Source organism: Centruroides vittatus, unplaced genomic scaffold (assembly GCF_030686945.1).
Source record: "Centruroides vittatus isolate TY-2023 unplaced genomic scaffold, ASM3068694v2 contig_417, whole genome shotgun sequence".
In the NCBI taxonomy this organism is placed as follows: domain Eukaryota; kingdom Metazoa; phylum Arthropoda; class Arachnida; order Scorpiones; family Buthidae; genus Centruroides; species Centruroides vittatus.
This window is the reverse complement of record NW_027122227.1, coordinates 2386160-2404021: the sequence shown is the minus strand read 5'-3', so window position 1 is coordinate 2404021 and position 17862 is coordinate 2386160. Positions and strand designations below refer to the sequence as shown.

At 28.1% G+C, this 17862-nt stretch overlaps 2 protein-coding genes across 6 annotated transcripts in view; one reads left to right on the top strand and one right to left on the bottom strand.

The window, feature by feature from the left end:
- Positions 1-15258, bottom strand: part of FANCI (Fanconi anemia complementation group I) — a 46388-nt gene extending 31130 nt beyond the window's left edge. For 3 of the 5 annotated variants that reach the window (XM_067272018.1, XM_067272023.1, XM_067272022.1), the window contains exons 1-8: positions 15188-15258; positions 13518-13601; positions 12130-12202; positions 6441-6571; positions 3113-3198; positions 2085-2210; positions 1980-2021; positions 751-874 (exon numbers count right to left, since the gene is read on the bottom strand). In XM_067272018.1, coding sequence (XP_067128119.1) covers positions 751-874; positions 1980-2021; positions 2085-2210; positions 3113-3198; positions 6441-6571; positions 12130-12202; positions 13518-13595 — 660 coding nt within the window. In that variant the 5' untranslated portion in view covers positions 13596-13601; positions 15188-15258. Of the gene's footprint in view, positions 1-750; positions 875-1979; positions 2022-2084; positions 2211-3112; positions 3199-6440; positions 6572-12129; positions 12203-13517; positions 13604-13826; positions 13911-15187 lie in introns of those variants that run through there. The other 2 variants (XM_067272021.1, XM_067272019.1) reach the window with 2 other exon arrangements.
- The window catches only part of LOC136976684 (histone H4), a 186223-nt gene that overhangs the window by 86315 nt on the left and 82046 nt on the right, over positions 1-17862 (top strand). The window lies entirely within an intron of this gene.

Genomic DNA, 17862 nt, shown 5'->3' with positions numbered 1-17862 from the left:
TAAATTCTTGCATAAGGACACTAAGTTTGTTGGACTTTATTTGTTGTAATAAGAAGGCTGGCACTAGGGGTGCCAGCCTTCTTATTACAACAAATAAAGTCTATAAGTGCTCGTTAATTTACAGGCAGAGTTTATAACATAGTTATCTTTCTGGAAAAGTGTCATAAATGAAATACAAATTATAAAGTATTTGAATAAGTTACATTCCAACACTCAACATATTTTCATGCATAAATTATATTTTGATAATTAAAGCTGTATATATTTTTAGTAGTTATTTACATAAATATACATTTTAATAAATAATACATACTACAACTGTTTAAAAAGTGACAAAAATTAACACTTAGTTTGAGTCAAAGTCCTTGAATTGTAATGGCTTACTATCGGGCCATTTTGTTGAACTTGTCTGACAGTGGCATAACAGTGGTTTGACATCTACTAAGAAAAGTATGCACTATCGATGTAATATATTTGTAGAATTATATGCAAAATTTTTTTGAAACTTTTTAATTTAACTTTATGTTTTTTAATGATGTTTGGCATTTTTTTGTTTTGCAAGCTGTCTTAATTTGGACCACTGTAAATCAGGGGATACCTATATATGTTTTGGAACATGCTAATTCTGATAATATTAGATAACTTATAACAATATTCCTGATTACAATAAACAGATTCTACTATATTTAATTTATCGGAATGTGCTATTATTAAAAAAAATTTTCAAAAGCTTCAAAATATTTTTTTTACCTTACTAGATAACAAAAGTAACTGATACACTAAAGTAGGAATTTCTTGGATTTCAACTTCCTGTAATACTTTCAGTAATTTTTCAATTAGCCATTGCAACTCCTCATTTGATAAGGCTATTTCCCTATAAAAGATAAAATCTATTGAAATATGTAATAAAATTATAAAAGATCTATGCAAACAAAAAATTTTAATCATAATAAAACCTTATTTTTGATTATAGAATTTTGTAAAATATTTAGCTAAAACATAAACTTAATTCCTAGGTACAATTTACAGTATGGTCTTGTTTTACATGAAAATTTCATGTCAGCAGCTACCATATAAAATAAGTTCCACGTAAATTTTTGCCCAGCCCAAGTAGTTACAGATAATTTCTTAAACCAGCAGTTGTCAATCTTTTCTTGTCCACACATCCCTTTCTTAAAAATGAAAAATTGTATATATTCCTAAACAGTGTAACATGAATTTATTTCCTTTATGGCAAACTGAGAAGACTTTCAATTAATTATTAAATCATTGTGGAAGATAAAACTTTTAAAAAAACTGCTCCACTTACATTGATTTTTATACATTTTTTTATTAACTTACTCTGTTTTTTAGATTGTCTGTCTAGATAAAATCTTGTAACTCAACTCACTTCCCAATTTCTTGATAAATTTCTGTCATTCATTTTGAGTATCTCAAAATAATAAGTGTATTAATAGAAAATAGAACAAAAAAGACTAAGAAAAGCTATCAATTAATTATTAGCAACAGTTATTTGTTAATTTGTAACAGTTATTTGCAATTTTGAAACAAGAATTTTATTTTTAATAATCAAATAATTCTTAAACATAAATTATTTAACTTCATAAATAGTTTTTGTAAAAATATTAATAAATCAATTCCTAAGATATGGAAATGAAAAAAATTATTCATTCAAAAATTTTATTAGACTAATTTATCAAGAAATAGAAAATAGAATTAAATTAATGATAAACTGATAAACTTTGTTTTATTTTTTAATTGTATCTAAGTTCTACTTGGAATGTTGATGCTAAGCTAATTTAGAGTGAAAATGTATCTAAAAAAATAAATATTTTGATTATCACAACTTAGCTGATTCATTATTATCTGAATATGATACTGTTTTATGTGAGTATATTTTTTATGTAGGTTTATTGGGTAATTGTTTAAAAATAAATTTTTTAAGTAAGTAAAATGATAAAAATATTCAGGATTCTTACCTAAATGTTGAAGCCACTTGAACTGCACATTCTGGTTCCCATCTAAAAAGATTTATTTCATAATTAAATAATGAAAACTAATGTTAATAAGAAATTAAAATTTACTTGTTTAAACAGAGGCACTTTATTAAATGAGATCTGTATTCTGTGCCAGTCATATCTATATTATTTTGAGATACAATATTTCGAGAAGTTAAAGTTGTTAAAACTTTAGGCACAATCTCCAACCATCTATTTAAAAGAAAAATATAGATTCAATATAACACCAAATTCTATTTTTTAAAATTCAATAAAATATACATAAAAATAAAAATTTGTAAATTTACAAAAGAAGATATTTTGCTTATAAAAATTAAAATTTTTATACATATTAAATTTTAATAATCATATAATTCTTAAACATAAATTATTTAAATTCATATTATAGTAGAGCATTGATTATCCGAAACAATTTGGGACAGGGGTTATTCGGATAATCGATTTTTCGGATAACTGACTACGTACGAAAAAATAGATTAACCTATCACATGTTGAAATTCGTTCAAATCCTGGCATGTCTTTAAGTACCCTCTCATGGTCACGCCAGTGCTGCCAGCTAAAACACGCACACCAGCAAAAATAATATTGAAATAGCCGAAGACATAGCCAAATATTGCAGCACCACAGCACTAGCGGAAATTAAAATTTGCCAACTGGAATGCTTTCGGTTAATCGATACTCAGATAATCAATGCTCTACTGTATTAGCTATGTAACTCAATTTCATTTTGCTTATAAAAAATAATAATAATAATAAAACATCTGTGGAGAATGGATAAGGTACTTATTGTGCCAATTATCCTTTCTTGCACAGGCATCATACCAAACACATTACACAAATCTCAAAACATATAATTTACAAAAGCATATATATCACACTGCAGAAATCTGCCATACTAAAAACATGTCACACAGTCAGGAAATCTTTAAACAAACATATTTTTATACATACACAAAACATTTGTTTTCTATAGTTAGGTCTTAACTTTGGTCTGGCATAGTAAAAGGAATCAGTATATAAAACATTGTAGAAAACATTCTAACAACACATTAATAATAAACATTTTAATATTAAAAAAAAATAGCAAAACATACTTATTTCCAGGCATTTTTCCAGTTTTTAAACAATTAATAAGTGATTCAGATATTTCAACTAAAGTTGATGAAGGAAAATTATCTGTCTAAAAGAAACCAATAGAAATTAGTCTATCTTAAATATTTATAAAATATTTGTAGAAAATAATAAAATATATATACATATTATATGAATATACAATGGTATAACTAGAAATTTTAGTCCCTTAAAGAAAATATGGTAAAGGGACTCCAACATTTAGGACCTAGTCCCTCAACACTCATCATGGATTTACACAAAATTTTTAAATTGTTAGAAAATATTATAGACAGGTATGTTAAAAATTTATTTTATTGTGAGCAAATTTAATATCAAACAAAAAAGATGAAAAAATATTCCAAAAGTAAACTATGAAAAGATTTATAAACAAAATAAAAATTATTAGTTGTATCAAAAAAGTAACAAAGAGAAAAAAACTACAAAAATCACAAGGAAATTACAAAAATAATTACAGCAATTGCATTTACAATCAGTATTTTGGTTAAATAAGCACATTAATAGATAAATAATATACAAATATTGCTCGTTTAATGCAGTTTTGCTTAATACGAGATTTGATTAATGCATGTAATTGATTGTGACATCCCTTTATATACACTGCAGAATTTAATTAACATGGCTTTACTTAACATAGATATGTTTTTCTTTGCAAATAAGGTGTTAGTTAATTTGCTATTTTTGTTTAGTAGTATAAAAATATTTGTTATTAACTGAAAATGTGTTCTAGCAGGTGTTGATTGTTCAGTCAAGTACCAAGGTACTGTACATCCGTATTTGATTAATGCAATTTTCGGTAGCATCAAGGAATTAGTTAAATGTATTAATCAAGGGATACCTCAATTATCTGACAAACTTGGATATGATGGTCCAGATTACTAGACACAAGCTAAATATATACTTAAAATATAAGTTAAACAATGAAAAGTCAAGAACAAAATTGTATTTAACAGATAAAAATTAATACCCTTCTAAAGCAGGGTCTATATAGTCCTTATTAATCCTCTTAAAATATAGAATACCATGCATAGTTTAATATTTAGGATAAAAATTGAAGAGAAGTAAAGAACATAGTGGAACTGATGTCATGCAACATGTAAACCCAAACAAACCAGTTGTTGTTAAACTAAGCACTGCTAAGCAATGCCACTGAGAACATTGCTAAACTTGTTTTCTTGAAGTGCTGCACACAGCAATTCTTGCAATGATCTCATTGGTTTCAGGAGAAATCTGCAGCACCCATTTCAGTTGCTTTTCTCACTGCAACAAAGATGGTTGCTCCATGGTGGAAATGTGCAAAGTTAAATTCTTATATGATGTGACAGTAAAGTTATAAATTATAATCAACATAAATCAATATTCTGTTTGTATTAATTTTTCTTTTAAAATACTCATTAGTAAAATAAAATCAGATTTGACAAAACTTGTGTATTTAAATGTTTTATTTACTTTATGTTGCAGGAAGAAACTGCATACAATAAATTAAAATCATTCATTTTATTTTTAAAATAACACATTGAATCACAAAAATAAATTACTTTTAAAACTTTTTGAATTAAATTAAATAATTCACAAAACATTCCAACATCTGCACCAAAATCCTTCATTTTGGAACTGCAACACTACTCTGTGCGCATTGTTAAAAGACTTTTTGGTAGCAATTGGAGCAGCACTGTTCTGCAGCACTGAATTTAACAACAAGCCAAAAGCAGCAATGTAGCAAACTACAGCAATACTTACCCTATCAAATTCTAAACTAGCCAGTTTTCTGGTAATTTTATATTTCTGGAAACTAGATAATTGGTCTGTTACTGTATAAATATAAATTCTATATCACCAAATAAAAATTTCAAATCTATTATTTTTTGTTAAATATATCTTGTATAAGAGATGCCATTGAACAACATATTCTTTTTTGTTATATTATTGACTGACTGTAATTAAATCATATTGTTTTTTTTTCAAAACTATAGAGTTTTGAAACAGTTATTCTTCCTAAAGTGAGAGCCAGAGGGTTCTATCTACTGTATATTTTTAACTTTGTTTATTCACTTTAATATCTTGTGTAGACAATCATTTTTCTAAATATTAATGTATTTTACCATCTTATGAATAGTAGAGGAAAGTTTTTGATGTGAAAATTTGGTACTCAGAACCAAAGAATTCTATATTCTGTCTGTTCTATAATTTTGTAAATAATTGGGAGGAAGTAAGCTATTGTTTTAATTTTGTGTTTAGGTAACTAATTTAATATTTACATTGAAATATAGAGAGCAAAATATTCATAGATAAATATTATAGTATCAGTTAATCAACATATATTCAAAATAAATGTAAACAATGGAAAAAACAAAGAATGTTTGAAGAAAATAAATTTAAAAATCTGGAAAAACAATATTGTAAGTGCTGTGATTAAAGTCCCAAATAAAATTATGTTGAGAAGTCTAAAAGTTTCTGAATCTTTACCTTCCAAAATAGAAATTCCTTGATTGTATTTGCTTTAGCTTTATTCTCCCAAACTGTCACATAAAAATTATTACAATGAAGTTTTCTACGCCAACACATCAGTCCATTCAAGTATAGAAAAATATTTGATTATGCAAAAATACCTTACACTAAGATGGTTTATTAAGGCATACAACTATAAAAAAAAAAGCTCAACAGCAACAAGTATTGCAGTTTTGTCTTCCACAAGCTGAAGTATCCATTTCAGAAAAACAATATTGAAAGTTATGCATAACCAACAATCAAAAGTTAGAGTTAGAAGTTTGCTTTTAGTACAAGAATGCTTATTGGTTAACTTCTAACTCTTGATCCTTGTTGTTGAATTTTTTTTATAGATATAAAATATAAATATTTTATTTTTGTTATTAAAAAAAAGTCACTATCTCAAAACACTATATTTCAAATTTAGTTCTAAAATGTATAAACTTAACCAATTATGTTATTCAAAAAGCATAAAAGAAAAAAACCAAAATACCATTACTATATTAAACAGTACATTTATTTGAATTAACAATAAAAGCACCAACTATCATCCCTAATCCAGTTAAAATAAACAAATTTATTATATGAACAAATATTTTCAACTATTTTTAATTATCATCTTCATGGCTGTTAAAAACAGATGTAATCTCATCTAGTTTTGCAGTATGTTTTAATCTATTTGAATTAACTGTATAAAATATACTTTGTATCAATATTTTAGTGTTCACTTTTTAAAATTTACAAAATAAAATTAACTCAATACAATTAATTAAAATTAGTAAAAAATATAAAACTCTAACTTACTTCTGTTAACAACAAACCAATTAAATCTGATGAGAATTCAGACAGAAAATCCCCACTTTGTAAAAGACTAATTGCATATTTATATACATCAAAACGACGCTGAATAGCTGAACTGGCTGTACTAGAAGAACCTAAAATTTTTAATGAAAATACTTTAATTAATTTAATAAATTCACTATCTTTATTAATAAAATATAGTTTGCAATAAGCATTAGATTAATATATATGTGGAAAAATTAATTGGAAAATAACAGAAAATTCTTATCAAACTCTGTTGCCAATTTCATAATTCCCTTAAATTCAAAACTTTGTTTTCATAGTATTAAAAACTTCCAAATAAAAAGTTCTTGACACAGAATGAAGCAATCTCCATTAATTATTATCAGCAAATTATTACTGACTAATGAATCAAAAAGGAAAGGCTAACAGAGATAAATGAGTGGACAAGCTGTCTATTGGCATTATCAGAACAAAATTTAATTACTGAAAAAAAAAAAAAAAAAAATACAAGCAATTTTGACAGTATATAACAGTCATCCTCAGATACTGTGGCAGTTAGAACACAATAACTCAAAAATTAGAACATATTTTCAATTTGCTCTATACACATTGCATGATCCAGACAGTACGCAGCATACTAAAAACACAAAAAATATAACATTTTATCTTTTATGCTTTTTTCATATACAGTAGACCCCTCTATAACATGGTTTCCTATAACACAGCGAAAAAATTGCGATAGGTTTTGTATAACACTCTAAAAGAGACTCGTATAACATGGTAAAACGTCATCGCCGACTCGTGTCACGACAAGATTGGTTGAATCTGGACCAATAGTGGACTAGCAGCTGAACTACTTGCCGCCATCCAGCGCCAAGTGTATATACGGAGAGTTTAGGTGGGAAAGTATTGATAAATTTTTATACAGTTCTTGTGAAAACAACATTTACAGTATTATTCAACGGCCATAAAAATTATATTTCTATTAATGATGTCTCCAAAGTTGAGTGAATTCTTCGCAGAAAGAATAACCTATCAGGAAACGCATCTGCCGTTCGATGAGTCGCTCCGCGATGAAAACAAGCTTAGGCAATGGCGTCTTCGAATGGTGCATACTCGGTAAGTAATCCAACAATTTTTTGTTTATAGCATAATTTATATGGATTATTCCCAAAAAATTATATGTGATTTGGAAATGTTGAGTCAAATTATTCTAGAATCGATTAATTTTATGGAAGAAAACATTTCAAACAGCCGTAGCCCCTAAACTGTACATGTGCCGGGCTGTGATTGGCTCATATATTTAAGGGACTCGTACAACACGGATCCATATAACACGGAACGTATCTACCGTGTTATACGGGGGGTCTACTGTATATAAGAAAATATATGTTTACTTAAGGTAAAAAAGTTCTTTTTTAAAAATGTTTATAGATTAACATTTTTAGATATAAATTTTAAATATTTGGAATATCACAGTTTATTAAAAACTCAAATCATCTAAGAGTATAAAAAATAAAAGAATCTCTCCCAGAATTTTTATATTTTTTCAATACAAGGTATTGGAAAGGCATGCCCTATTTTATAAATTAAATAGGGTGTTTCATAATGCAGTAAACAAATTTGACACGGTATTTTGATTATATTATGGAAGATAGATTTGAAATCTGTTATGAAATATACAAGTTTTGACAGTATCTACAAGTTTTCAATGCGGCCATCAGCAGTAATTTGACACACATTCCAACAAAATTTGACTTCCTGCCATACTAAATTCAAGAAGTCCTCATCAACTAACTGTTAACAATCCTTCAATCATTTCCTAATTATTTTCTAATCACCAATCTGATTGATGTTTTAGGACTTGGCATAAACAATTGACACATACTTGTTCCACACTTTCACTAAGAGGCTTTCTTTCAAGTGTTTTTCTTTACATATAAACACTTGATTTCACTGAACATTTTATACTATGTCTAAGTCATTTTCAGGTTGAGTCAGGCTTACCATATGTAGAAACAATATCAACCATAAAAAGCTATCACTGCACTTACTCATCTCATGAAACTATAACATATAGACTGCTTTCTCTGTCCCAATGAAACTTTCCATTTTCTGACATGATGTCAGTGCTGCTGGAAAAATGTAATCTACTAATATTCTGGAAAGAAACTTGAAGTATAAAAGTATGCATTACTACTATTCTTTCTCTATTTTCATCACAGTAATTTCCCAAGCATGTTTACTGCATTATAAAACACCCTATATTATTAGTGTAGGAAATATTTAAATCCTTTCTAGATAATTAAAAATTAAAGAATAATAATTCATTTAATGTGTATCAGACAGATCAAATTTTATTAATCTGTATTATATCACATTGTTCAAATGGATATCAGATGGTATTGTTTGAAGTTTCTTAAAACTGAAATTGAAAAGTTGAAAATGTTAAATATATTATATTAAAATAAACCAAAACAAGCTGAAAAGGTGATGAAAAGAAATTGTTAATACAATATCTTATAAAAACATTAAAACAAAAAAAAAACCTGAATATCCAACAACCAAAAATGAATTAAAAACATACATTAAGTGTATAGGCTATAACAGAAAAATTCAAGAATAGGAAGGTCAAAACTTAAGATAGAAATATATTCTGACAAAATTATAAATCCAAAAATGAGAAAAATGCTGAGAAAAACTGACGATCATGGAAGAATATTCAAAAATAAGTCACTGTAATATCAATGAATTAGTATACCTTCATCAATCTTCAGTTTGTACTACTTACTCATATGTACAAAGTTGCTAATTGATTATAGAGATATTTTTTATTTACATGTATTAAATGTTTTTCAAGCTTATCTACAAATATTCTCCTGAGGATGAGCTGAATAAGTTCAAAACATTTATTACATGTATATAAAAAGATCTCTATAATCAATTAGTGACGTTGTATATATCATCAATGAATTAGTAATCTGGCAATAAATACAGATCATACTTAGAGTTAACATTAAATGATCACAGCAATTTAACTTTGGTCAATTCTGTTTGTTGCACTTATTCTCTTTTAAAACATCTCTTTAAATATTTGTTGTCATGAAATTATTATAATTTGGTGATATATGATTTCTATAATAAATATGTATAACCAATAGCAATGTATATTCATTTATATAACATTTGCAAATTCAAATGTAAAAACAGCTTTACAAAACATTCATCTAATAAAATTCCAATTAAGAAAGTTCTCACAAATTTTCAAATGATTAAATAAGATCTTCAGATAAAAACATCAAACCTGTAGCAAATTATGAAATAATTTTATTTTTCTTAGTCTATATCAATTAGACAAATATACTTGAGGACTTTCACTGGTGTGATAAGCCCTCAAGTATATACACTCGAGTCCGCATAAGTCGACACCCCAAGGGGAAGCGGAAATGTGTCGAGTTATCTGATATGACGACTAAAGCAAAGTTGAAAAATACCACAAAACTACAATTAGGAAAATACAGTAGTGCAATGTATACCTCTCTGACCATCCATCACTGGCACTAACATTGGTTTCTACTCTAAGTACCCCAGCAATTTCCATCACCTTTCATTTCAGTATCAGTCCCAAAACAGGAAGATTCGACGAACGAATTTGCTTTAGCCAACGTACTAGAGCATCTTCGACATCTTTGTATGGCAACTTTCTCTGGAGTTTTCAAGACAGCCACAACGAAAATCCAAGAAAAAGTTTCTTAATTTCCTCTTTTTCTTCAGGATTCCCACCAATGTTGTTCTTGGAAGGTTTTTTTGTTTTGCAAATTTGGCTTGCGAAGTTTTCTTACATTCAAATTCAGACACAAGTTCGTATTTTTCCTTCAGCATAAGCATTATTGGCTTTTAGACACTCATTTCTAACAGAAATACGAAATACCTGCTACAAATAATGCATGACATGAGAAAATCAAAATTGGATTCTGCTGCGATGTTGATACAGATTAAATATTTTCTTTTTGTTTATCTGTTATTATTTTATATATAAAAATACATAAAATGTTAAGGCATATTTAATAATATGTATAACATATATATTAATAAATAAGTAGACTCCCCTTCTGAAAAAATGAGTTCACACCACACAGTAAACTGTGTGGTGTGAACTCATTTTTTCAGAAGGGGAGTCTACTTATCAGACGTCTAAACGAATGTGGGACAGCAAAAATATGTCAATTTATCCAGTGGTGATGAGTTAAATGGTGTCAAGTAAACCAGAGTTTTTTAACGTTAATGCCTATGTAAGTTGGCCGGGATCACAGAAAACTGACTACTTACCAACAGTGTCAACTTATGCAGAGTCGACTGTATGTCTAATTGATATAGACTAAGAAAAATAAAACAACATTAAGAGCTAAAAGAAATAGATTATTCAATTGAATTATGAAATAATCATGATGTACATGTACAATATGAAAATAATAATGTACCGTACATAATGTTGAATAAGAACAGAATTTTTAAAAACTTTTTAAGGTTATAAAATTTTATAGCAGTAGAAGAAAATTTTACTATTTTTGTTACTTCAAAAACTTTACATCTCTGAAATATGAGTTGTAAGTTTAAAAGTGCTAGTGTTTATAGAGATTGTAAAAGATACTCCAATAAAAAAGTAAAGTTATTTTTTTAGCTCTTTTAAATATTTATTAAATTTATATATTAAATTCCCAGACAAATATACTATTTCAAAAAAATGATAACCTTCTTAAAAAGTAGTTATCACAATTGCTTCTTATTCTTTTATTTTTACAATTTTCATATATCATATATGAAAATTCTCATATGTAGTCATATCTCAGAAAAAGTATCTAAAACTGAAAAAAATATATTTTTATTATAGAATTTCTGAAAGATATAAAATTAAACCTAATCTATATATATAATCGAGACGAGTTGATGATAATAATAATAATAATAAAAATCAGCGCAGAGCCCAAACGGTTAGGAGTTGAAAGTTGAAATTTGGTACACAGTTAGGGTACGTCACGAGAATGCACAGTAAGAAGGGATTTTTCAAAATTCCTCCCCACAGGGGAGAGGGACTGGAGTAAGCCTTAACACTTCCATCAACAATGGAAGTGTTACGTAACAATGGAATTGTTAAGTAACAATGGAAGTGTCAACAATGGAAGTGTTAAGTAAAAATGGAATTGTTAAGAGAAAGTGACGTGCAAGACGCAGGTGCAGTTTTTTTCGTTTTTGTGGGAAATCGAACATATTTTTAGATCCATCTAAAAATTCTCTAATTAGTCTGGAAACAAAGGGACCCAATTCTTGCATTCTGTGAAAACGGGTAAGGTAATAGTCTTAATCTTCGGTATCGTTACTTTTGCCCGAGCAACACCGGGCCCACCCGCTAGTACATATATAAAATCAATATGATTATGTCAAGTAAAATAATACAAAATAGAAGTTTACTTTTACTTACAAAAGTACACAATAAATAATTATAAAAAACAACTCATTTGGTAAGAGTGATCTTAAAAATCATTTTATGCCACTTTATATAAAATAGTATTATCTGCACTTCATTTTTAAAATATTATAATAAATATATTAATGATTAATAAAAATTTATTTTTGAATATCATCATTAAAACAAATAGTAGTTTTATTTTATAGATATAATTTTAAATACCTTGAAAAATTATTTTAAAAATATTGGCAACATTTTCTCCTCTGTTTATTTTCTCTTCTAAAGTTTTAAAAATCTGCAAAAAAGTTGATATTATCATTGATTTTTAAACAAATAACTTCAATTTATTTACATCTTTTTAAATTTGTATTAAACAAACATTTTCAATATAATTAAATTATTTCTAATATAATCATAGGAAGTTAAATTTCATGTGCCCATTTCCAGCAAACAATTCAATAGTATAATATCAATACAGTGTATATTTGATTTTAAAGAGAATTTTGGTAAGGAAACTTCTTCTACAAATAATATGCACTCAATTCTGTGTAAATGCATCTCATCCTATTAATCATATCAATCCTACCATATCAACTTTCACTTGCTAAAAGACCTAAACATTCAGTAATCATTTATAGTTCTTTTTTAATACTAAATAGGCTTACTTTTTGGTATCGAACTCAGTCTGATTCTCATAAATTATGTAACACTAAAATAAATATTTTGATATTTTTAAAACTTATATTTCTGTAATAGTTTAATTGAAAATATTCTTTTCATATATATATTAAACATGTTCAATTTATAAACATTTATTTATACAGTGTGATTGTAAAGTCACTCAGTAGCACGCAAACCCATGTGGTTCAGCCAAGTGTGACGTCATAATTTACTTTAACTCTTTCAACAGGCAGTCTGCTTGTGATGTCATTACTTTGTTTCTAGAAGCTCCTACTGCAGAGCAACTTTTCAATTGCATTGTATTATCATACTTCAGTGGCGTAGTGAGGAGGTGCAAGGGGGTCTATCATGCACCTGGCGCAACTCGCAGAAGAGTGCCCAAATGGTCTCCAGGACAAACTGTATGTGTTTCTGGAGGGGGGCACCAATAAAGTGTTGTGCCCTGGGTGCCAGTTATGTTCACTACACCACCGTCATACTTGTCTTATTCTTTAAATTTTATTTCAATGTACTAACTGATTGTAATATGAATTTCAAAATTCAGTTTATACTGAACTGAAATATCAACTAAAATATTTTTAAAATTTTAAATATTTAAAATTGATCATTATATATTTAAACTTAATTGTTATTATGTTTAATCAAATTTTATGTTTCCAAGAAATGTGAATTTTTCAATAGTGTTTTTCAAAAGAGACATTACATGTCATAAACTTCAGTTCTACATACTGTAATATCCTTTAAATAAAAAAAATAAAATTTATTTCTTAGATTTAAATAATGTTACAAGTTTCCTAATCTCTTATTACATGCATTTTAACATTTAAAAAATAATAATTATAAAATTACAATATTAAAAACTTTCTAATTCAGTTACTATATTAACTACCTTATCAGTTATTCACAAAATAAATTAGTTTTATATTTACTTCTTTCAGATCCACATTATCAAGAAACTTTTCTAATTCTCCACCAGTCTCATAAAGTTGAACTAGCTTTTTATCCATTTTCTGCTCTGATAATTAAAAATTAGTTTCATTTCATATTTCTATAATTAAATATAATTAAAATTTACTCAAACTCTAAAATAAATTAGGATAATTATGTAAAAACATGGAAAACAAAAAATGCATAAAACTATGATTAAGTTAAATTTAAAAAAGTAACATTTTAAAAAATAATCTAACATTTTTTTAAATTTTATATATAAATACAATCAAACTTTGATAACTGGTTACCCAGTTAGGTGATCATATTTTTCTCCTCCTCTCAACAGACATTAATGTAATTAAATCCTAATTAATTTGCCATTAGATACAACCACAAATCTGATTAATTAATTAGCTAGTCAAAATTAGAGTCAAGATCAAGGTTTTCATTTTTCACAAAAACAGGCTAGTGCTTTTTTAAAAAGTAGATAGCTGAACGCCACCACTTTCAGAGCTTTTTTTAAAATCTTTCCACTTTGCAGGTACTAAGACCTTTTTCCATATCCATATATAAATATACATCAAACGAAATCCGATAACATAAGTGAACACACCATCAACTACTGTAATGATCAGGTTAAAATTTGGATAACTGTTTAGTCCAGTTTAATCTAAATTAATTAAAATATTATAATTACTAGTTTTAACAAGAGATGGCACCTAATGCATAGCTCTAGTACCAAATTTATTTCTATCAGTTATCCAAAATTTAACCCAATCATTACAGCAACTGATGGTGTATTTTCCATATAGATTCAACTAGCTTAACAATGAGACAGCCAAGTGGTGAGGGCAGGCCCAAAATATAATCTAAAAATTTTGAATTCAGGTCCTGCAGAATAACAGATTGGTGCTGTTATCACAAGAATATATGCACTCTGCTGTTCATGATTCGATAAGTCTAATGATTTGTGCCACCTATCACCTTCCAAAGTGAATGTAAATAAAGTTTTTATTTAGGGACGAATAAAATGTATAAGACATTATTCGCATCATTTCTAAATTCTTTATCCAGAAGCTGTTATTAGTGGCATTGAATAGATTTATAAATGACAATTTAATCATATAGGCCTATATTTGAAACTTCATAAAACAAATTATTTTGGAGTTGTATTTATTACTGTAGATGTGCTTTAAAGATTCATTTCTTACTGATAAACAAGATATAAAAAGTAGAACTTTACCATATGTAATTTCTATTCATGATACTTCATCCAGTTGATAAATATTTGTAGATTGATAATCAACAGTATAAAAGATATTTGAAGATGAATCTTTTCGGTTAATTTATTTTGCCATCATCAGGTTCAAAATGCTATAAGAAGCATACTTTTGGAACTTTTTTTTTTTCAAGTACATACAGAATATTAAAGATTTGACATCACTTTAATCATCCTGTCAAATTATTGCTTCAATGACCAAAAGATCATTGAAGAAAAAATCATCAATATGGAAATTATTTGAATATCAAATCAATATGATACTATAATTATAATCAATATTATAATGATGATTATAATTACTGTATCATAATAAACATATTACGATAAAATTAATACAACTTGAATATTCGTACAATTATTATTAATTAACATAGAAAAATATCAAACTTAGATGTAATATGTTTTGTATGTAATCACTAAAACACTTACTATAATTGTTTAAAAAAATCGAGGCATTTTTATACTCAAAAGTAAGATATAAATTCAAAAAAACCCGCCAAAGAATACTGTTAATACAGTGTGGCTAGACTGTTGACATATACAAAAGCTCCCTCTACCGGAGGAAAATATATCGCTAATAAGTAAAATAACACAACTCTAATTTTATGCTCTTTCTTTAATGTTTTTGCTATATTATAAATCATATTACCATTTTAAAGTATATAAATCATTATCTCACATCTTATATAAAAGACTTAGAAGAATGTTTGTTAGTTTGTCCTTTATACATTTTAATACGGTTTGAGCAAATACAATGAAACTTTTCAGGGACCATCTCATCCAGGAGAAGATTGACGACTATTTTTAGTCGAATTAACTTTAACTCCCGCCCGCGATAAGCCATTCCGTCTTTCTATCCTTTTCTATTCGAATGCCATCATCCCTATTGATCAGTGGGAGTTATTAGTGATGACTTTTTATCAAGTAATTTTCCTATTCGAATGCCATCATCCCTCTTGATCAGTGGGATGATGGCATTCGAATAGGAAAATTACTTGATAAAAAGTCATCACTAATAACTTATTAGAAAACATAAAAGATGCTTTTACGAGTTTTCGAGGGCACGATTTTAAATATATGATCCATTTTCCGCAAAGTTTGATTATGATAATAATAATAGTCTATTGATATCGTTATCCGTGATTATAATAACCGGATTCCACTATATCACCAGATTTACGTTCTCCAATTTTTAGATAACCTCATCCTGATGTCACGCTTGATCTGCCACCCTCGATATAAAAATCAAGCATCTATGTAAAACAGATCTGAGTACATTAATTTATTCATATTTCCTGCCAAGGCAAGACTAATTTTAAAAATACGTAATAAATAAAAAAACAATATAATTCGCCGATTTACTACAGAAGAGGAGTCTGATGACATTGTACTAAGTTTAGAGACTAAAGATATGTTATATACTGGAATGTCTTTCAGCGAAATTTTTATTTATGGTTGTTAAATTGTGGACATTATTTTTTCATATTAAAAGTTTTACTATAGTGCTTCCAACAGGGCATATTTAATACAGCCCGTCTACTAAAGTGTGTGTCCGCTGCCAGACATTCAGAAGACTGTCTGACAATACTATTCTTAACCGGAGACGGACAAGGCAACGAACTTTCGCGCGCTTTTTTACAAGGGTTGCCAACCAACTCCGGTTAGGAATAGTGTTGCCAGACAGTCTTATGAATATCTGGCGGCGGCTACGCTCAACTTCTTGGTGCCAAAAGAGTTAGGAGAACAGCATATCATCCAGTTGCAAATAGCATGGTTGAACGTTTTCATCGTTGACTTAACTGCCATCAATGACCCTGAATTATATAAAACTGTGTATATTCATTACAAAATGATTAAAGCAAAATACATTTTGAAATGACTATATTAAATGAATAAATACCGAATCGTTACATTTTCCAAAATCAAACCAAGCTATCTAAAATTGAATCACGTGTATCTGCCTTCTGTCTGTATGTCTGACCAGCAGTGGAGGATTTTTGCATAAGTGCACGAGAGAGCGCCTGGGGTCTCAAATCAAGGGGACCTCAAAATTCCGCTTTCAAAATTAAAAAATTATTTTATTTAATTATTATTTTTTATAATAAAAATAATTAATAATTTAGCAGTACTTCCTAAATTAAATTGACAAACGAATTGACATGTTTTGCAGGTGGCAACCTAGCGATCATATTTCGAACTATATTCACTGACTGTTTAGTAGAGACGGCCGGATGGCCGAGCGGTCAAGGTGGCATCTTATCGCTCTGGGGACCCGGGATCGATTCGGAAGGGTCGAAAAATCACCAGGAATTTTTCGGGGTGGTTCGTTCTGATATGTCGTGTCCCGTCCCTCACCACCCGGCCGCCCCATTGTGGGTCTGGCCGAACCCATAATGGGCTTTCAAAAAGAGGCCCTCTTAGTGCCCGCAGGGCGGAAAGAGTTTTAAAAAAAACCTATTTGGTCATGTGACACTTATAAAATATGGAAGCATTTAAAACATACTTTGCTGGAAAAATCAAAGACTTACGTATATTATTTCATAATATACATTTACAACAATACAATTTTAATGACTACGTAAACGTTTATTTGAGAACAATATTCCATTTATACTTGTACCATTTATACAACACGGTTTTAAAATTGCACCACACCTCTTTAAGCGATACTGTGGTTGAAAAACATTGCTGTATAGGTTAGTGCAATTTGATCTCCAAATCTTTTTTGATGGCGTACCTCTACGACGAAAATAATTATAAGTTGTATCTTGTATAATATAAGTCATTTTGATTAAGTAACACAAAATAAAAACATTGTGTTTTGACCAGTGCTGCATATCTGTTATTATATGTTTAAAAATCTATTGTTTTTGGGTGCTCGAATACATATTAGAACAAGGAATTGGAAGGAATGTCGAGTCTAAATGAATCTCACTCGTCTGCAATAAAACTTTTCAAATAAATTAGAAAAATGTACATATAAAATCTCTGTTTATGGAATAAATTACTGAGAAAAAGTTGCGAAATTTTCACTATAAATACATAATTCCTGCTAAGTTTCT